The 23007-nt window shown below is 39.0% G+C and overlaps 1 protein-coding gene across 6 annotated transcripts in view; it reads left to right on the forward strand.

The window, feature by feature from the left end:
- The window catches only part of Papss2 (3'-phosphoadenosine 5'-phosphosulfate synthase 2), a 76846-nt gene that overhangs the window by 34051 nt on the left and 19788 nt on the right, over positions 1-23007 (forward strand). For all 6 annotated transcript variants that reach the window (XM_013077210.3, XM_004858339.3, XM_087184862.1 and 3 more), the window contains 6 exons: positions 11070-11187; positions 14564-14799; positions 16097-16235; positions 16751-16869; positions 16996-17109; positions 19331-19442. In XM_013077210.3, the coding sequence (XP_012932664.2) occupies positions 11070-11187; positions 14564-14799; positions 16097-16235; positions 16751-16869; positions 16996-17109; positions 19331-19442 (838 nt within the window). The remainder of the gene's footprint in view (positions 1-11069; positions 11188-14563; positions 14800-16096; positions 16236-16750; positions 16870-16995; positions 17110-19330; positions 19443-23007) is intronic.

Raw genomic sequence — 23007 nt, forward strand, 5'->3', positions numbered from 1 at the left:
ATTGGGAATTTGTGCCTTTACATAATATATCTTGATTCCTAATTTTTTCCCCATTCCCCTGCCCTCCATTGAAGCCTCCACACCTCCCTATTTACAGACTTTGTTTCTGATTTTTTGTTTTCTCACATTTATTCCTTTCCCTTTCCCTACCTCTCACTTCCCCTTCCCCTTTAGACCTTTTCTTCCTATTTCACAGTATCTATTATACATTTTGATCCTTATTTACACTTTCAATTTCTCACACCAGAGAAACTATTTGGTATTTACACATGTGTCCTATTTATTTCACGTAAGAGTATGGCCTCAATGTGCATCCATGTAGATATAAATGTCTCTAGTTTCTCATTCTCTGTGGCTGAGTAGTACTCCATTTTATTTTTTAAAAAACCATGTTTACTGGAGACTGGTCTCCAGTTGATGGGCAATTGGGTTGTTCCCATGTTTTAGCTATTACAAACTGTGCCGCTGTGAACATGGATGTACATATATCGCTGTGGTAGGATTCATTTAATTCTTTTGGGAAGATACCCAGCAGGGGAATAGCTGGGTCAAATGGGACCTCTAATCCTAGTTTTTTGAGATATCTCCATACTGATTTCCACAGTGGTTGCACCAGTCTACACTCCCACAAGCAGTGGAACAGTGTTCCTCTTTCCCCACAGTCCCGCCAGCACTTTTTATTGGTTGATTTCTTGATAGCAGCCATTCTTTCTGGGGTGAGGTGGAATCTCAGCATTGTTTTCATTTACATCTCTCCCTGAACATTTTTTCATATGTTTATTTGCTGTTTCTACTTCTTTGTCTGAGAAATGTCTGTTCATTTCAGATGCCCATTTTTGGATTGGGTCTTTACATTTAGGAGGTCTGATTTTTTAAAGTTCTTTATATATTCTATACAGTAGACCTTTGTCTGAGGAACAGCTGGTAAAATTTTTTCCCAAATAGTGGGTTGTCTCTTTACACTGCTGGTGGTTTCTCTTGCTGTGCAGAAGCTTTTTAGTAAGAAGAGATCCTACTTGTTGATTGTTTGTGCTAGTTCATAGGCAACTGAGGTTTTTTTCATAAAATCTTTTCCTACACCAATGTCTTCAAGAGATCTACCTAACCTCTGTTCCAGTTGGTTCAGCGTTTCTGTTTTAATATTTAGGTCTTTAATCCATTTTGATTTTAGTTTAGTGCATAGCGAGAGATATAGGTCTAGTTTTAGTCTTTGGCAAGTTGAAACCCAAATTTTCTAGCATCATTTATTAAAGAGGCTATCTTTCCTCCAGTGAGGGTGTTTGGTCCTTTGTCAAAGATGAGGTCGCTGAGTGTGTCTGGTGTTGTTTCTGCATCTTCTAATCTGTTCCACTGGTCCTCAGGTCTGTTTCTTTGCCAGTACCATGCTGTTTTTATCACAGTAGCTTTGTAGTATAGTTTCAAGTTGGGGATTGTGATACCCCCTGCCATGTCTCTGTTGCCTAGAATTGCTTTTGCTATTCTGGGACTCTTCTTGTTCCAAATGAATCTTTGAATTGTTTTCTCAAGGTCCATGAAGTATGCTGCTGGGATTTCAATTGGGATTGCATTGAATCTATATAGCAGTTTTGGAAGTATGGCCATTTTCACTATGTTGATTCTTCCTACCCAGGACCAAGGGATGTCTTTCCATTTTCTGATATCCTCTTTGATCTCTTTTTTCAGAGTGCTATAGTTTTTAGAGAAGAGGTCTTTGATTTCTTTCATTAGGTTGATTCCTAGGTATTTCATTTTTTGGATGCTATTCTGAAAGGAGTTGTTTCTCCAGTTCCTCTCCCAGTGAGTCTGTTGTTTGTGTATAGGAAAGTTATTGATTTTTGTGTGTTGAATTTGTATCCAGATACTCTACTGAATTTGGTTATTAAGTCTAAAAGACTTTTGGTGGAGTTCTTGGGGTCTTCTATATAGAGTATCATGTCATCTGCAAATAATGACAATTTGACTTCTTCATTTCCTATTTTTATTCCTTTTATTTCTTTCTCTTGTCTAATTGCTGTGGCTAATGTTTCCAAAACCATATTGAACAGGTGTGGTGATAGTGGACATCCTTGTCTTGTTCCTGATTTTAGTGTGAAGGATTTCAATTTTTGACCATTTAGTATGATATCGGCTGTTGGGTTTTCATAGATGGCTTTTATCAGATTGAAGTAGCGACCATCTATTCCAATTTTTTGTAGGGTTTTTATCATAAATGCGTGTTGGATTTTGTTGAATGCTTTTTTGGCATCTATTGAGATGATCATATGGGTTTTTTTTGTCCTTGGCTCTATTGATATAGTGTATTACATTTATTGATTTGCATATGTTGAAACTTCCCTGCATCCCTGGGATGAATCCCACTTGTTCAGGGTGTATGATCTTCTTGATGATCTTCTGCATTCTATTTGCCATTATCTTATTAAGGATTTTTACATCCATGTTCATTAGTGAGATTGGCCTATAGTTCTATTTTTCAGTTGGGTTTTTCTCTGCTTTTGGGATCAAGGTGATACTTGCTTCCAGGAATGAATTTGGGAGTACTGCTTCCCTTTCAATTTCATTGAAGAGTTTAAACAGTAGCGGCAGTAGTTCCTCTCTAAATGTTTTGTAGATTTCAGCAGTGAAGCCATCAGGACCTGGGCTTTTCTTAGTTGGTAAGTTTTTAATTATATTTTCAATTTCATTGATTGATACTAGACTGTTTCAAATTTTTAGGTCTTCTTTGTTCAACTTTGGTAATTCATATGTATCTAGAAATCAAGCAGGGCTTTATTCTGTGGTTAAGAGAAAGCCATTTCAATTTCTGTGTGTAAAAGTAACACAGGTTCAAGTGCTTCAGAAACTTGATCTGACGGTCAAGTGTGAAAGTCAGTAAAAGGCCTCAGGGACAAAGGATGGTAAGATGTGGCGAAGGCTTCAGAAACTTGAGGAGCAGGGCTCCCAGGGACTTCCCAGAAACAAGTTCCAGAAGGTCAGCTCAGACCATTATTTCACCTCAGTGGAGGTCAGTGCCACCAGAAGGAGCCCATGATATGTGGCCAAGAAGATAAGGAAGTCCAGAGCTGGAGAAGCCATTCCTAGGTGAATCTAAGGAGTAAAATGTGGTCATGTCTTAGTTATGTGGGCTGCTATAATAAAATACCACCAACATGGTGTTTACATTGTCAGAACACCTCTCTCGGGAGGTTCCCAGGGTGACTACAGCAGACTCTAGGTAAGAAAGTAAATATCATGCTAAGGAAAATATATGAGAGTTTCCCTTCTGTAGCATCAGTTTCCAAAAGCTGCTCTATCCTCTCAACAGACATTTTTTTCTCTGATGGAAGTCATTAAATGCTAGAAAGAATAACCATCATAATCAAGTGAAATGGCATACATTTGAAAAGTGAACCATGTAAAACTCAATATGTATCATTATGTATTTTAGAGGGACTGGTTATCTTAAAGATTTGCTCTCAAAATGTCAGGGCTATTAGTTTTTTGCTATTGTCATTGGTTGTTGGTTGGTTGGATTGGTTTGTTTATCATTCTGCCGCTTGTAACTTACCTCAAGACTTGCTTGTGTCCACATGTCTGTGATCCCTTTAACCACTAAGTCATATATTCTCGTTGAGAATTTCTTTCTACTTAAAATAATATGAATTTTCAAATTTAATTTTGAAAAATCAGAGTGTAGAGACAAGATGAACAATAATCGCCTAAAATTCCTAACCTTCAAGCTGATTACTATTACTATTCTCATTTTTGTCCTTGATTTTCCAGACTTTTTCCTATTTTATCTATCAATCTATCTATCTATCATCTGTTCACATATACATATTTTAAGTGAAATTATTGTCAACTTGCTCTGTAAATTGTTTTTTCATTTAGCCATATGTTATGATATATTTTCAGATCAATAAACATTGATGCACATAGCTATCATACAGATGTGCTGTAATCTAGTTAATTGATGGACAAGTTTCTTCTTTCTGATTTCCTTACTTTAAATCATATTGCTATTACTATAACTGCTTTGGGAAATTATTTCTTTTCTGCATTATGATGTTGGAATTCTTTGAGAATCAGAGAGACTAAGAGAGAAAATCATGATGAAGCATTGTATGTTCTCAACAAAATTAGCAAAATTTTATTTCCATGGAAAAGGAGATGTGTTTTAGACTAAACTAAAATTGAAAAGTTTTTTTAAAGAATGAGTTTTTTTAATCTTCAAGATTTTAAAACACATCACAAAAAAGAAATAATGAGAATCATAGATGTCTACAGTAAAGCATAAAACTGCTTTATTATAAATACATAAAGGGCTGAAGTATAACTCAGTGGTAGAGAGATGCCCAGGCATGTGTGAGGGAGGCCCTGGGTTCACTCTCCAAGACTGCAAAAAAAATAAATAAATAAGAATCTTAAAAGTAAATTTAAAAAAGTAAATTCAAACTTTTAAAAGATATTCAGAGTAAATGGAAATGAAGTATAATATATATGAATATTATAAATGAATTTTGGTGTAATATTTAGGATCACAGATATAATTCTGGAAAAGACATAAAATTAACCATAGAAACACATTTCAGATGTGTCCAAAGAAATAATACAGTTTAATTGCATCAAATATGTAGAAATCAGAAGAAGATTTTTAGCCCAGGTATGATTGATGATCAAATGGAAGACATTAACAAGATTTTGGTATAATTTTAAAGCAATCTATAGTATGACATCAATAGAAATTTTGTGTGATATATAATAGGTACATATCAAAAGAAAAGCAAGTGAACAAAAAGTGTATACTGAATTAAAATTTTACTATACAAAATAGAGCTGGGTATTTAGCTCAGTGGTTCTGCCGCCTGCCTCGCAAGTGCAAGGTCCTGAGTTCTATCCTCAGTGCCCCCCCCAAAAAAAAAGAAAAAAAAGAAGGACCAACATATATTTCTGAAAACTGGATAAGGCCTTTACACAGTTTGCAGCTTTTTTTTTTTTTTTTCAGTACTGGGGATCAAACTCAGAACCTTGAGCTTGCAAGCTAGGCATGGTGCAACTGAGCTAAATCCCCAGCCCCTTGCAGCTTTTTAATATCAAAAGAGATGAATGCACAAATGTCATAAGTAACTTGTTGCCAGGAAAACTGCATATTCTTACAAGTAAATAAGCATAAACCAATCTAGGAGAAAGCACAACAAAGTAGTTGGAATATTTAGAAATATATCTAAAGTGGAAGCCCGGTAATTTAGTTTTGTTTTTCTGGAAAATGAATGGGAGTTATATAAGGAGATTTAGAAAATGGATCATAAGTCTTGATACACAATCATTTATTTCTGATTATAGATTTCCCAGGAATGAATATGAAAGAGGAATATGTGAAATATCTGAAACTATTCTTGTTAAGTAGTGAAAATGAAGTGAGATGATTTAATTGTCTACATTTTAATAGGATCATTAATATACTTTATCTCATTTAATCCTGAGTGGGGAACTGCAACACAGATTACACAGCTGGGAGTGGAAACTGGGAGTGGAAACTAGAAGTTCCGCCTGCACAGGATGCAGACCTAGACACCTCAGCCACGTCCTCACTTCTGAATGATAGGGTTCAGATCTGCAAATAGATCACAGTGCCCAGCCTGCCTAGCTCTCAGCTTGTGAGCTACAAATGAGATAATACATCTGAAAGTAGTGCTTTTGTTATTGGCTTGATAGGGAAATAACTAAGGTTGCTGCTTTCTGAAAATGGATCTTCCAATGCCACACCGGGTAGGGAAGATTACAATACTTGATCAGCAATCAAACAATGAAAGCATAGTGTAAGCGTGGTGAGGGCCAATTTCAAACAGGATGACATGGGATTGTGATTAAAGAAGTAAAGTGGCTATCTTTGCACTGCCTGAGAAGCAGTCGTATGTAGAGAGAATTCAAGTACCCTTGCTTTCAGATTCATTCCTGGGAAACCTATAATCAGAAGAATTTTTTTACTGAAGATACATCGAATTCAAAAGAAACCTTTGTGCATTGGAAAACCTACCCTGACATGTAGTTTCCAGCTTTCTCATTCCTTCGGGGTTTTACCTGTCATGTCACTCCTTACTGTGACATTCAGCTTGGATTTGGCTCTGGAGATGCCCAGTCCTACTATGAAAACACCTGAAATCTTTTTCCCAGGTTATTGTAGGCACACAAAGTTTGCCCTGACCCAAGGTGCCTTACCCTGGTTCCAGAAGCCTCCTCGGCACTCTCCTTCCTGCTCCACCAATGGCAAGCAGGGTGGGTCCTGCAGAGAGACAATTGCAACCCAGGGCCACTTGACAGGTTCCAGACTCCAGTGAGAGCGTGAGCCGAACTGGGTAACAAAATATTCATGACAAGGGAGTAAGTTTGGGGTAGAATAAGGAAGCTTCAAACTGGTGCGCCTTGGTGTGGGATACTTCCTGGGTGGCCATTAATGGCAACAACAAAGACAGCAACATCTTGGCGGGGTGAGTGGGGGGACCCATCAGCTCACACAAAGTGCTGTCCTGCCCACTGTCTGATCTGATCATGTGTCCTGCCTCTCCAGCCTTACTGGTATGACAACCCAGATCCCCAGAACCGTTCTCAATATGGATGATTCCGACTTCAAGCTGCCATCATTTCTCCAGATTAAATGCCACATTGTGCCCATTAGATTCAACATACTACCATGTATCTGTAATTTCCTTCCTATTTGATATAAATAATTATCTAATTATTTCAGTAACCCAGAGCCAAGTATTCATATACCCATTCTTCAGAGGAAGGAATAGAGATTCCTCTATTAATAAATCGCCCTGGGTCACAAAGCAAGGATACAAAATAGACTTAAAATCCAGGTTTGGGTGACTCCAAACTCCATACTCATGCCACCGCAGTGCCTGCTGGAGGGAAGTTTTCTGGGCCAGAGACTTGGGGAAAGGCAGGGATTTTTGCAAGTTGTTTCTTGGGGACCTAGCATAGAAGTATGTCACCAACTTTGTGGTTCCTGGACCACTTCCTGTTAAGTGGCAGGGTTAGGCAGGGTGCTGAAGATGTCTTTGTGCTCCCAAGCACACACAATGGAGGCAGTCTTTCCTGTAACATGTTTTATTTTCTGTAGAGAGAATTTTTTTTTCCTGACATCCACTTTGTTTCCAAAGCTTAGAACACCACCATCTTCTCTTTCAACAAGTGTAAAGCTTTCAGCAAAAAGTTTTTGGGTGCTCCACCCCTGTATAGTTCAAATGTTCAAAACATCTGCTTCTATTTTATTTGTTTGCCTTTAGCAAAACATTAAAGTGATTGTGAAATAAATAGGAAGAAAAAAATTCTTACTAAACCAAGAGAGCCAAGTACCTGGCCATCTGAAGACATTTTGTATGTTTAAGCATTTCTAGACTTATTGAAAATTTGCATGAAAACCCATGATAAAAATGCAATTGTAATACTTCTTAGAGCAATTCCTCATGATAACTTGGAAATCAATTTTAAAAGTAAAAAACTTCTCAGGATGGCACCTAACAAAGTCATAACACATTTTTTACAGAAAAATAACAGAGCCTTTGTACTCTGGATCTCTGCCTGAATGAATAAAATATAACCAAAAAGAAGAAGAAGAAGAAACCCATCTCTGCAGACATATTAAGATTGATAGGGGTTCAGGGCACAGATGAGCAGCATAACCGCAGTCTAACACACTGTGTAGTTGAGATTAGTCTTCTCCATAAAAGCAGCAGTGTTGAACAAGACAATTTCACCACCTGAAATTTTTTGATTTGTTTTGGTTTTTATTTTTTGTTTTGAGACAGAGTCTCACTCTGTGATCCAACCTGACTTTGAACTCACAGTCCTCCTGCCTCAGCCCCAAGTGCTGAATTTGTAGGCGTGCACCACCAAACACTGCTGAGATCTTATTTTATATTTTCTTGTTTGCTTACCTTTTATGATAGCTCATTTTGTGTGAGATAAAAGAAATTTACTATAATAAAATACATATCTGAAGTGTATCCACAGAAAGGTCAACAATGTGTCTGTTTGTTCAAACCCTTATCAAGGCATAGAGAATTGCCATCACCCTAGAATTAGTTGCTGTTCTGACATAGGAGATTAGTTTTTCCTGTTTTGAGGTTTTCTATAGACAGGATCACACATACATCATTTTTCTGTAAGGCTTCCTTGGCTCAGGGTAATGTTTTCCTGTTCATTGCCATCCATGTTGCATGTATCATTAGTCCACTCCTTTTGACTGCCATGTATTATTCTATTTTATGAGTCATCTACAGTTTGAAGTTGATTTTTTTTTTACTTGTGGAGTTTTTCTTGCGGCAGGGGGTGGGGTGTATCTTTTTGATGGACAGTTAGCTGTTTCCAGTTTGGGTTTTTGGCCAAATACAGTTGCTAAGAAAATTCTTGAACAAGTCTTTTTGTGGGCACATTTTAATTTTTCTAGAACAGATGGTCATAGGGTAGGTAAACATTTAGTTTTATGAGAAACTTCCAAGTGTTGTTCCTGAATGGTTGTACCCTTTACACCTCTACTCTCAACATCTGAGAGTACATCTTTGCTCCCACCAGTTGTTATCAGTGGCATCTCGTTTTGGTTTTAATTTGCATTTCTCTGATTACTGATGACATTGAGCATGTCATAGTTCTTTAATAGTCAAGTGTATATCTTTCTTTGTGAAGTGATTGTTGAAATCTATACTCATTTTTTAAAAATGGGTTGTCTTTTTATTATTGACTACCAGGTGTTCTTTACATATCCTTACACACACACACACACACACACACTCCCCCAGGGAGTGAAGTTAGTCACTTGATCTTGTATCTCTTTCTGCCCAAAATGTTGCTAAGTATTCTGCTTTGTTTAGTACTATATTCCCAGTGCCAAAGTTTGTCCTGGCGTATAGTAGGAGCTCAATAAATATTTACTGAAAGACCAATGAAAGAACAGATGAACTGACTTTTGGATTTGATATTCAGATACTATATTCTTGAATTTGGTGGCACAAAAAATGAAAATGGCAAAGGAAATAGAGAAAAGGGAAAGTTAAATGTTAATTTTGAACCATACAGTTTATTCGACCTGGTGCACCCAGCAGACTTTCGGGGGATTTGTTCACCCAAGAGCACCCTGGTAGAATATCTCATGGATACTGTAGTGTAAATTGTCCCCACTCATGACCTCTCCAGTGGAAGCATCACTGCTGCTTAACCCCTGCATTCTGTACTATGTCTCCACCACTCCAAGACCTTGAACTCACAAGGTCCTGACCAAATGTGTTTGATAGACTTTGAGACAATCAGCTTTGGAGGGTTTTAGGTAACATGATTGGTGGATCCCACGGTGCTTTCATTCAGCTTCATCTTGGCCCCAGTAATGCCCATTCCTGTTTACAATCACTTCAACATTCCTGTTGACAGTAGTGAGCTCTGCCTCAGTAGCAGGCCTGCCCCAGTGGTGTGTTCTGTCTGTCTTAATCCTCCAGGGAGCTCTTTGCCCCTAGTTTTGAAACCATTTCCCTGATCCCAACCATCTGGGTCTAGTCCCTCCTGTAGTGGGTCTACAGTGAATAACAGTCATCAGCATCCACCTTTGTAGAGAACTTTACCCTTTACAGAGTACGTTTGTATCCACTATCATGTGCCAACCTCCACATAGTCCTAGTTGTAGCCCTCTTTGTTTTCCTAAAGAAGATGGCAAAAAGGTGAGCTGACTTGCTCCAGAAAATACATTTTACCCTTCTGTAGCCAGAGTTTTTTTTTTAATATCCTCTAGATCTTGTTCAAAAAGTACTGATGATTTCTTAACTCTGGCTGTGTACATGTATGATGTTTAAGAGGCCTACAGATTCTTACACTTCAGAAACCTGGATTATGTCTGTTAGAAATTCAACTACCATACTGTAGATATATATGTGGGTAATTGCCAACCTGTTTATTTAACCATGGTTGTGAGTTTTTTTACCCCGTAGATCATGTATTTTTTAAAAGTCCATCAGAAACTCTATTTTCTTAATTTTACCTTTTTTTTTCAATCAGACACATTACGTTACAATCAGAGATTAGAATAAGGACCAGATTGTCATTTCTCTAGGCTAATTTCATTACAACCAAATACTACAAACATTTGATATTTGAATTAGACTCCAAGCCTCAAAACTGATGTTTATTTCTGATGAATGATTCTGTTTGAACAATCAGAAAGTCCATATAGCCCCAGAGAAAGTGGAATCAAAGTTTAGTGCTTGTGAGGAAGTAGCCCTCTGTGCTCAGGACTGAACTCCTACTTAGTCCAGCTGTTTGGGTGGGAGGAACAGAGACACAACTAATTTTAACCCTTTACCCTGAGACCTGGGCTCCTCCTGGCTCCGTAGATGAGCTCAAGCAGCACACCCTAGGTTTTCCTCAGCTGCTAGAGTATTAGTGTTGTCTCATGTTCAAGCCCTTTGGAGTTGGGGAGAACATTCATTTATAGAAACAAAGACATTCTTCTGAGCACCATCTAAGGTGCACAGCTTAAAATGTCATGCAGTCAGAACTCACATAGCATCAAAATAATCACAGTTTTACTTTCGGAGGATCATGACAGATATCCTAATGAAGCATTGTTTCTAAATTAGCAGAATTAAAATTAGCAGAATAATAATTCTATTTGCCAATTATAAAAGTGGAGATACAGTTGAGGAAAACTCTGAATGTAAGTTGTTATTGCATTTATAATTTTAGTTCTGAAGCAGATTGTGTTGCAGGAACCAATGAAATATACAATACTTGAAAAATAATTAGTTCATAGGAACAAACATTCTTACGAATCACAGTAAGAGAGAGGAACAGAATAAAGAAAGTTGCTGTGCATACTCCCAGCTATGAAAACATATGCATGTAGCTAATGGCTCAGGGTAACCTGTGGAAATGAAAAGAAAATTTGTAACAGAAGGCACAAGATTAAGTCTTTCTTTTTTTAAATGTGTTTTGCAGAAGTTGTTACATACCAGCTATTCAATTACAAAGTTAAAATGGATTTATATTGTTCCAGTATAGAATGTGTATTTTATTAATCAAATATTACTCTTGGTCTTGTTTTTTAGGAGAACCAACAGAAATCCACCAATGTAGTCTATCAGGCCCACCATGTAAGCAGGAGTAAGAGAGGGCAGGTGGTTGGAACAAGAGGCGGATTCCGAGGATGTACTGTATGGCTGACAGGTATGCCAGACTGAGATTATACACACACACACACACACACACACTCACACACACACTTTGTGTATTACATTAGCATATCATATCAACAATATATATACTTTAATTGAGAAGGGAATGTAATGTACAATTTTACGAAAATTAGTGTAACATATTGCATGCAGTACATAATTCATTTAACTACAAGGAGTGTGAGAGCTGTAGTAGAAAGCTTAGATGTTAGTCCTAATCCTACCATCAGTGAGAAATAGATTCAAGGTCTGACTCCAGGAATACAGCCTGATGAAGTCATCGAAAGCCTCTACTTGCCAATTCTGTCCTCTTTGGCAGGACAGGATGGGACAAGTTGCTTGTGACAGCTCCTTTCAATTCCAAGGAGTGCAGTAATTCTCATGTTCATCCTTAAACAGACATACCTGGAAGTGATGAGTAGGGCTTTCCTAATTAGATGAGAAGCATTTGGCCGTACATAAGGCTTTGGATGTTTAGAGATATTCTTCTTATTTTCTGATATTTTGGCATCTAAGAGACTATTTCCTTAATGTAAATAATCATACTGTAAGAATCTGTAAGAGAAGGAAAACTAGAGATTTCCACTTGGCTGAGCAGTGCCCTTTACCTACACATAAAAAAAACTCACTTCTACTGGTGAGCCAGTGATACTCTTTTCTAATGTTTTTATAGCTGCAGAATGCCAAAGCTAATGGTTAGTGACAGAACTAGAATTAGAAGCTGTGATGAACAAAACCCCTATCCTGAGTACAAAGTATATACTCAAGCTATAAAAATATATGTATGTAGCCAATGGCTCAGGGTAACCTGAGGTGGGGAGGGATTATATTAGGAGGGACAAGGCTGAGTCTTTCTTTTTCAAAATGTGTTTCACAGAAGTTGTTGCATATCAGCTCTGAGTACAAGATAGAAGACTGCTTCCTGGGAATGAGTCTAATATACCCTGGACTCATAGTGAAAAAACAAAATCCTTTCACAGACACTACTTTTCAAAAAGTGAGGAGCCCAATTGCAAAAATATGTTTAGCTAGGTTATGAAAAATGGTAGGTGTTATCTTCTCACCAAGACAAATGTATTTTAACCTGAGGAGAATTCTAAAGAAGAGGGCAGGCAGAGTCCTGCTTTGCATCTTTTATTGTTATTCTGAGTCTTTTTCCCGGCCAAATTAGCGTTTTTCTTTTCATGATTTTCAAGTTTCTTTATCATGTCTTTGTTTTCCTGGTTCCATTTGTACCTCCTCATCAAAACAACTTTCTCTAGCCTCTATGGTGAGGATAGACAGGGGGCAAGGAGCCTACTGTGCTCAAATACACAGTACTTCCTTGTCATTATTTCTCAGATGTTTTCTGCGACTCTCTCCAAGAGATGATTTGTAGCAGCAGGCACAGTTGTGTTCCAGAAATCTCCCTCTGGTTAAATGTTTGGTTTCATATGATGTTTACTCATGAACTTTGGTGTTGGGTCATACACATGGTCCATTTTCCTTAGTTGGCACTCCCTTGAAAAGAAGAAAAGGGAGGATGTAAAGGATATATTTCCTTTGTCTTTTTTTTATTCTTAAAAAATCCCGTTGTTATAATTTACTTTTCATTCTTATATTTCAAAGGTAAGCTATTGATCAGAAAGACCAGAAGAAATAAAATGCTTCAAATTCAGGGATTCGGATAGAGCCCTGGCTCAACCTACATTAGCTTTGTGACTTTGGATGAGACAATTACCTCTCTAAGCCTCAGGTTCCTTCTTTGTAGAAGGAGCATTAGAATTAGTATCTGTCTGACTGAGGTGTAAGTAGAATGAAATGAAATAAAGCATCAATGCACTTAGCATGGTCCCTGGTCCATAATAAAATCCTTAGATAATGTAATTACTGTTAACCTTATGTGTTAAAATAATGGTGCAAATAGTCTAGTTAAATACCATTACTATGATTTAGCTTTTTGTTTTCTGAAAGCTGAAGGAACTTCTCTCATATTTCCGATGCAAGACAACATACTAGAGATTCAAGAGTCCCATTTTCCCTATCCCTCAACTGGACATAAATTCTAAAAGGAATTTACCACCCAAGTGAAACTGAATAACATAATCTGGCAACATATTAACATATTGACAACATCTTTTACAATGATTTACCAAAGACTGTGAACATCCTTAATTAGTCATTTCTTCTTATGTTCCTCTGTCAAAACCAAGGGCATAACTTGCAAACTTACCTAAAAATATAGTAGCTATTTATTTACCTTCTGTTGATTACCTTTTTTCCCCCATTTTCCTTTCGTCTTTGTCCTTTGTACCTGTTTTTCTCTTATTCCTTACCCTTTTTATCTTTTTTCCTCCTGCTGTCTTCTCTGTATTAATTTTTTTGGCCTTCTTTTCTTCCCTCCAAACTTTCCCATTTCCATGCTGGGTGTGTTTGACAGTGGCTTGGTCCCTTGGAATATTCTGCTGGTTCAGAGATCTTTAGGACAAGTGAATTTTAGAGGAAAATTTTCTAGGGTAGTTTAGATTGTGAGCTTATAAGTAATTTTGGAAGATCACATTTTTCCCTTTTCCCATATGTTCTCCCTTATCTAGAAATTGTAAAGTATATTCCTTTGACAGCATGGTGGAAGGCACATGGTAACTATATTCTCATGTAAAGATCCTATGGAGTTTTTAGACCTAAGAATGTAAACACTCCTAAGAGCTCTAAATACTTCTACAGCCTAGTCAAGGTGATGCTCCAACTTCAGGTTTCAAGAGTCATTTTCAAAAAACTGGGAAGCCAATAGAATAATGTGCAGGCTTTGATGGCAGATGGCTATTCAGTGACACCCACAAGGGAGGTGAGCTTGCCAGCCCCAAGTCCTTCCTCTGTCTACTCCACTCTGCTTAATTGTTACCATGTGAGAGACCACTGTTACCATGTCTTTGATTTTCAAGAGAGGCCAGAATCTGGGTTTGTATGTATAGCTTTCTAATCTTTAAAACACTCTGTAGGCAAAAGAGAACACACCAAGGATCAAATGTGTTATCCCCCCACCCTGGTCTGTTTATTTATTCCACTCACTTGGAAAGGCTAAAATCCTAATGGAGGACAAACAGTTATTTCAAAACTTGAAATAAATGCAAATAGTTGCCTTATAATTAACTTTTTTCTAGGTTTTAATAATTTTGATTTAAGATGAATCAAACGATTGGAATCGAGTTTATTTACATTAAAAGTACCAGATTTGGGAGGGGGGGCATTTAGCTCAGTGGCACCATGCCTGCCTCACAAGCGCAAGGTCCCGTGTTTGATCCCTGGTACCCAAAAAAAAGTACCAGATTAGTTCACTATCATCTTAAGCAACCAGAGGGAATGCCAATTTCTCTTGCCTGATCTGGCAGGTCTTTCCGGTGCTGGGAAAACAACAGTAAGTTTTGCTCTGGAAGAGTACCTCGTCTCCCACGCCATCCCATGTTACTCCTTGGATGGGGACAATGTCCGTCATGGCCTTAACAAAAACCTTGGATTCTCTCCTGGGGACCGAGAGGAAAATATCCGCCGGATTGCTGAGGTGGCCAAGCTGTTTGCCGACGCTGGTCTGGTCTGCATTACCAGCTTCATTTCTCCATTCACAAAGGTAGAAAGATTTGGTACTGCCTGCAATTCTTGCAACTGCAAAGGACAGAACTGGGGTGAAGGGGAAGGTGCACAGGAATATTGTATTTCAACTTCCTCATCGATCCCTCCTCCCCAATGTGCTCCCTCCTTTCCTCTGTTTACTGTTGGCTGTTTAAAGAAAATTCCTTCATCTCCAGATGTCTGGGCTTTGGTTGACATACAACCTTTCACATTCACAATTACAAGGGACGCTTGGTCAGAGTTGAAAGGAAGAAAAAGTTAAACAAGAACTATAAAGCCCTGTAATTTCAATTGTGTGAAAAAGAATGTTTAGCTTATCAAAGAGAAGAACAATTCACTGCAAGGCCATTGGGTTATATGTATTTAATGTGGCCTTCACTGAGGTGCTGTCTCACTCTTGTGTTAAAACTAGAAATTTCTGGGAGTTACAGATAATGTGCTGTATGATTTGAATACAGCCCATGAATGAAATCCTCCTGTGTTGCCAGTGCTGTACTGCTAAGAGGGGCTGTTTTTGCTGACTTCTCTGAAAGGCTCTTTTTGGGAGTCAGGGAGGTCTGGGTTGAGATTGAACCCAGGCCCATTGCACTGAGCTACATTCCCAACCCTCTGAATTTTTTATTTTGAGACAGGGTACTGCTAAAACACTAAATTGCCCCAGGCTGAGCTCAAATCGTGACCTTCTTGCCTTGGCCTCCTAGAGTGCTGGGATTACAGGTGTGCAACACTACACCTGACTGAAAGTTCTTGAGAGAGTTGTGTTTAACAGGCTGACATTTCTGGACTTTCTAAAGGGACTCTGCAAAGCATAAACCCCAGTGTTATCTCAAAGATATCAAGTACCAGAGCACTCCTGTTTTGTGATAAAGAAATTTTCCCTTAATCCATTTTCTGTTGCTGTAACAAAAGAACACAGACTAAGTAATTAATAAAGAATAGAGATTTATTTGGCTCATAATTTTGAAGGCTGAGAAGCCCAAGAGCATGGCACAAACATCTGCTTGGTATCTGGTAAGGGATTTCTGGCTGCATTTTAGCATGATCACATGATCAGATAAAGCAAGTGGCCTGTGCAGGATTCTTTTTCTTACAAAGTTACTGGCTCGGGGGGGGGGGGGGTGCAGAGGAGGTCCACCCTAATGATCTTATTTAGTTTTAATTACTTCCCGAAGGGTCCATCTCCAAATACCAACAACATAGAAGTTTGGGATTAGGCTTCTAACACATGAAATCTGGGGCAAACGTGCAAACCTTAGCAAACCTTTCTTTACATTCTTAAACATACTGTTTTTCAGGATCGTGAAAATGCCCGTAAAATCCATGAATCAGCAGGACTGCCATTCTTTGAAATATTTGTCGATGCACCTCTAAATATTTGTGAAAGCAGAGATGTTAAGGGCCTGTACAAACGGGCACGAGCTGGGGAGATTAAAGGTATGAGAACTCTTATCCAGAATTGCCTGTGTTACATATTCAATTATTAAAATGTAGGGTTTTCTCTTTCAAGAACTGTCACCTCAGCCACAAAATGGACATGTGTATGTGATCCTTGGGTGGGGGTGTTTCAGAGTTTTCCCTCTTGCTTTTCTGTTCAATTCAAATCAGATGTAGAGGGCTTGAACTTTGCTAGGTATTGTTGATGATTTGGGGCTTTCTATTTGAAAATAGAGCTGTGGTTTTGGCTTTTTTGTTTGTTTTGTTTTGTTTTTGGTACCGGGAATTGAACTCAGGATCTTGTGCTTACAAGGCAGGCACAGTGCCACTGAGCTAAGTGCCCAACTCAGCTGTGTATTTTCCTACCTATAGCAAGAGGTCAAGGAAGGCTGTTTGCCCTTCTCTGTTACAATCAGAATTCTTAGTTAATACATTATTCCACTATGTGTTATGTCTCACTGATTAGAAAAAATATTCTGTTGGTATGGATGTGATTTTCCTGTTGTGCCTTTCAGGATTTACAGGTATTGATTCTGATTATGAGAAGCCTGAAACTCCTGAGTGTGTGCTTAAAACCAATTTGACTTCCGTGAGTGACTGTGTCCAGCAGGTAGTGGAACTTCTGCAAGAGCAGGTGAGTGGACTGGTTGTCTCTCTTTTATTTAGTTTAATAAAGTCATGAAAGATAATCTATGCTTCTTGACAAAAACATTTTTTTCAGTTTTCATTTGAAATTGTTGCTATTTTTGTTTCATTTCAGAGCATCGTACCCCATACAGTAATCAAAGGGATCCATGAACTTTTTGTGCCAGAAAACAAACTTGATCAAGTTCGAGCTGAGGCTGAGTCTCTTCCTTCGTTGTCAATTACCAAGGTAAATGGGCAAATTTGCCATTATAATGCATTACAGTTACTCATTATACTAAGAAAGGTATGAGTAAAGGCCAAGTAATGTTTATGAAGAGAAAAACACTTCAGTTTTGCCAATATTTTTCTCCTCTTCGTGCACATCTCTCACCATGAGTTGTCATAAGCCAGCTGATGAGTTCCTCATAGGGTTGGGGTGCAGACTGGGAGAGTAAAATCTGTATTTGCCTGGGACAGTTTCACATGTAGCTGTCTTACATCAATTATGCTGAACTGTGGACATCAGACCAATCATTATTTGCTGGCAGTGACTAAGAAAATAGTATGTCCAAAACTTGAGTGCTTCCTGGGCAATCAGAAAAGAGTTTGAAGAAGCAAAGTCATCCCTGATCTAAAGTGGTACAAATACCTCCATCTTTGCTTCTCTACACATTGCACTCTTCCTTTATCATCAACAAGAATCTAGCCTGAGGAAAGAGGGAGACAAATTTGGTTACATTGATTTTACTGCATGGAAGATGTAAGATGCAACCCTAGCAAACTGCTCTGCATGTGGCTTTTTATGGATCAGTGTTAACTAATTGATCTATACAAGGAGATCAAGTCTTCATTGGGACCCATTTTTTGTCCTTCAGAATTTTGGAGATTTTATAAGATGCAGGATAAATAGGAAACTTGCTTCAGCTATGAAGACCCATAATCTAATAAATCATGAACAGACCCCCTGGCTCAGTAAACTAATTCTGAGTTCCCCAAGCTCCAGGCAGACAATTACAATACAGTATGACAGTTCCAATAGCAGAATGGCCTACAAGGTAGAGAACTTCAAAAATCCAATGGTTCATTCTTTTGGTCATAGGGATGACAGGAATGGTTTTACAGCAATGAACCATGAGCTGGGTTTTAAAGAATTGCAGACATCCCTGCCCAGTACTAGCAGGCTATGAGTGGTACATGCTTCTTGCTTTCCTTTATTCGGCGGTATTGTTTTATATCAAGAGTCAGACCAAAGCCTTATGTGACTCAAATGGGCATGTCAGGTAGGAGAGTTGGGCTAGCATTACTCCTTTGCTAATGGCTGTCACTGAGGCCTAAGTCCTGGTCTGTGAAGTGGCAGAGTTCTGCTGAGTCATGTGCAGCTGAGGTCAGCATGACCCCAATTAAAATTCTTTCCCCTGAATTATTGCTTTTCACTGAACATGTGGGTTGCTTGCTAATTGTGCCTGGTGCCAGTACCGGTTTCTTCTATCCTAATAAGATAGGCAGTGACGACTTCGTGACAGCCCTGCCTGATGCCATCATGCCAGATGTTCAGCAGTATTTCACTAGATGCCTTCAAAGCTCCCTAAATCCCTATTCCTTCTCACAATTGTATTCAATAAATACTGGATGTGGTTGGGGGCTTTTGTCTTTGTTGCCATCAGCAGCACTGACCAGGTCCCAAGACCCAGCCTCTTCACTCTGAGTCTCATTTCCCGACTGTTGTTTAATTCTCTGTGGTGGCTAGCAGGCCAGGACCCACAGTACAGGTCCTGATAATGTTCCCTTCCCCAATCCCTACACTTGGCACCCAACGTGGGGCTTGAACCCATGATCCTGAGATTAAGAGTCTCATCCTCTACCCACTGAGCTATGACTGGGATTTTGCAGGTGGGGAGGAGGATGAGTAAAACACAAGCCTAAAATGACATGTGCATTTAAACTACACCTTGTTTGGTATTTTTGGCGAGTAGTGCCCAATTGGAAAAGAAGGAGGTAGGAGACCTTCCATGAGTATGAGTGTCCAGAGTTTGAAAAGCTTTCAGTATTTTGCTAATAATTTTGGATTTTGTCTCAGAGTTAGTGGTTTGCTCAGTTCAGCCAAATGACCAATAAGTAAATCTGGTAAAAAAATATAACCAAACCAGAATTTTAGTGGAAATAAAGAACAAATGAATGAACAGCAAATTTTCAACTCAGTTGCACATTATAGGAATAGATACAGCCTAAAATGTTCAAATATATCATCTTAATTTAGTGTCTTTTTAACACTCTTCTGTAGGAAAGTTCTAGGCTTAAACTTATCTGGCCCTTACATCACAGGTCAGCACAACATGTGGGAACACTTAAAACATAAAAGATTCTGCTCTCATCCTCTGGTCAACTGAATGAAAAAGAACTGTCCTGAGGCCAGATGCCTGAGAAATAGAATTTATGGAAATATTCACCTGCTTTTTTGTGTTTTGCAGCTGGATCTCCAGTGGGTCCAAATTCTGAGTGAAGGCTGGGCCACTCCCCTCAAAGGATTTATGCGGGAGAAGGAGTACTTGCAAACCCTACACTTTGACACCCTGCTAGATGGTATGTTTGTTGTTTCTTAGTCTTTAATATTAAAGCAAAAAGTCTCTTCTAGAAGTTTTCACAGGAACAGAAACCATTAATCTTCGATTTGTAAATCTTACTGCAAAAATATTTAGCCCATGTATAGTGTGCTCTATTCTATTATGTAAAAGCTTCCATTTTAGCATTCTTTTTGGGATTATTGAATATTTAAAACTAACCAACTGAAGAAAGAGGTTTTTTGATTCTGTTTCACCTTTGCCTGTTCTTTCGTGGTCCTGCTCTCTGTTCAGAAGCACTGTTGTAGTCAGAAGCATCACTGTCCACCAGCTGGTAGGGAGCACCTGGGACAACTGAGACACACTCTGCATAGGTACTGACTCCCAAGGCATCTCCTGTCCTCTACGTTGTCCTGTCAAGCAGTATCACAGCAGCTACTTCCCTTGGTGGATGACAGAGTGTCTGAGTTCCTACCCGTATGGGATAAATATTAGGATGGCTTCATCCACTAAACTCTAGCAGAGGACCAAATGTTAAGGCAGCCCTCTTGACCCAGACTAACGGCTTTTAGAATACTGATTTGGTCAATGAAGCATGAGTTATTCGGAAGAATTCCAGACCTATCTATGATTAATTCCTTTCTAGAACAAGCTTATCAAATATAACTCATCTAGTTCAAGGCCTTGGGGAATTGCTGCCAAGTAGAGAAGGGATGGTAGTACAGTGATACCAAATTTGTAATACTGAACAGGGCTGTAGATCTTGTAGGAGGAAAGACCAAATCAGATGTTCTTTCTTTGGAAAGATGTTCATGTTCTGGGCTTATGCCTCTGCCTGGGGAACGGGGCACAAAGGCAGAATGAGAACTCAAAGGCTGGTCAGAATGAATGGACCCTCTTCCCTTTTTCCTGTGGTGCAGCTGTTCATGGTGCACAACCTGAGGCCTTCATTTCTCAGATTAAATAACACTCCATAAAATCACTAGCTTGCCTCAACAATAGTGAAGTTTAGTTTTCCTCAACAATAATATATTATATACAACATTTCTTTATTTTCAAGGCATCTTCTCAGGTATTATTTCATGTGATTCTTTAAAAAGTCCTAGAAAACAGACAACTATTATTGTCCACCTTACAGATGAGAAAACTTACCTTAGGTTAAGGGATTTAGTTCAGTTTATATTATTCATAAGTGAGGACCCAAGACTGAAGTCCAGAGTTTCCTGATTCCCTTCCCAGCATTCCTTCTACACCAAGCTGTTCTCCTGATGTCCTTTCCAATAGAATGTAAAACACCTGGATAGCTATACAGGGAAGGCTAACATTTATCCTAATGTTTTGATTTCAACACAGGCTGCATCTAGTAAATGTTGCTGAACCCAGCAGCCAGCCACGAATAAGGGGTTGACTATGAACATGCAAACTAGAGCTGTGGCCCTTAGACAAGTGAACCACATTGAAAAAGTGGGACCCATTACAAAGAGAGCTGCTGACCTTTGATAAGTATTTGTGCCATGAAGGAAGATACCAAGGTAGTGGGTATGATTGCAAAGGTCAATGTTGAAATCAGAGGTCCTAGGCCTGAGACCTAGGACTTTGGGTTGAGGGAACAGGAAACATCATGAGTACACAAAAATAGTTGGCATTTTGAGAAGGGAAAAAGCGAGCATTTTCCTGGGTTAAGAATTTATAGTTTTTGATGAATTTTTAAGAGAATCTATGGCACAAATGATGAAGAACTGCTGATGCAGCCAATCCATCTGAATAATTTAGGCAAAATCTTTCTCCATCACTCTCACACCATTTCCATTTCATTCATGGGCAAAACATACTGATTTTTAAATTTCTAATTTGGTGCTCACTAGCATGAGGTGGATGAAATGCTTACCATTGTTCCCACTTCTTGTGTAAGTGGTGTCCCCAAGCCCACAGCCTGGGGATATGAATGAGCTCACTTTCCCATTACTACTTGAGTTCCCTAGTTCTAAGTCCCTACCTGCTCATATGAAGTCCTAGTTCTTTCCATAGCCTAAGCCCAGGTGTCTGTGGGAGTCCCCAGGGTATGTGAGAGTCCACAGTTGTACAGCTCCTGCTGAATCACTCAGCCACTAAACGATTGGGCCCTGGTAGGGTAAGGGCAGTCTATGGACTATTTCTCAAGTGGGAAGGAGAATGTTCCCTTCCTCTGTGTTAATCTCAGTTGAAGACCCTAGGTGGTTGCTTGAGTCCCAAAGAATCACTATTGTAATCTATATGGGTCTCCTTACTCTGTGGCTACATCAGGAAGAGTTCAACACCAGATATTACACTGTTTCCATAGGCTCTATCCCTAAAAACATGAAGGCCCTGATTATGGTACTCTCTGTAAGACTCCTTTTTTCCTTATGAGAATTCTCTGCTGGCTGCACCACCTGCCTCTGCAACCAGAGTCCTCAATCAGGATTCAAAGCACTGTGCCCACCCCCAGAGCCCTCCTGAGTTCTTATGTGAATCAATTAATAAAACAAAGATCAGGAAAAATGGTGTCCTGCCTACCTCTACCACTCTCTGTATCTCAATTTGGTTTGGCCTAAGTGGAGGCAGAATGTTATAGTGGATAAGAGTGTGAGCCACAAAGTCAAACTGGCTGAGTTTGTATGTCAGTGATTAGCTGTGAACCTGGGCCAAATTACTTAAGTTCTCTGGGCTTAGTTCCCATATTTGTAATAGGAATGTTAAAGTACCCACTTCACTGGGATATTCAAAGTGTAAAAGAATGCCCTGTCCACAGTAAATGTTCCGTGAGTGTTCGGTGTTATCATGAACAAACCCAAATTGCATATAGTTAAAAGAACTGGGAGTCTTGAAGAAACTAAGTGGCTTACCCACAGTCACATCGGTTTGAAGTAGTGCAGATAGGAAGATCCTCAGCCCGCAACAAATTCTTGACTGCCCCCATGCGCCAGGGGTTGCCTAGCTGCGAGAGACGAAGTGGTTGTGAGGACAGATGTGTGCCTAATGGACAGCGTAGCTCCTTTATGAGCCCAAATACACTGGTTTCTTCACATCACATCAGTGATTGTGCAACTTTATTTTAAGCCAAAGAACTTTCCAGTGAAATCCAAAACAATATTTAGGTAATATATACCACAGATGGTGTGGAATTGCCTCCCTAGGATGGGAGCTTGTTCTGCTCCCTCCTGGACAGCAGGGTAGAGGGTATCTGGAGGATGCTGGTGGAAATACCCTGTTCACACCATGTCAGTCTCCTAGAAGGAGCTGGCTTAAATGATGGCTTTTGGGCCGAGGACACAGAGTGAAATTCTTAAGAAATAATGTGTTTATATATCAGAAGGTGGGACAAGATATCATTCACATAGATAGCATTTAATTTTAATCAATTCATGAAGGTTTGAGACACATCATGAAAAATGTGCAACATTTTGTGTAGCCACAGACACATGGCCACTTTTGTCCATCATCAAACAACTACAAATTTCTTGGTCACCTATAATCATTAAGCAACATTTTAAAATTCTTACCATGTTTGCTAACATTTTGTTAGTTTTAACTTTCTCAAAGGTTCACATTTTCCCTCGAATTTAAAA

This window comes from Heterocephalus glaber, unplaced genomic scaffold (assembly GCF_053883595.1).
Source record: "Heterocephalus glaber isolate CG9 unplaced genomic scaffold, H.glaber_assembly_v1.0 deba00001497, whole genome shotgun sequence".
NCBI classification, from domain to species: domain Eukaryota; kingdom Metazoa; phylum Chordata; class Mammalia; order Rodentia; family Bathyergidae; genus Heterocephalus; species Heterocephalus glaber.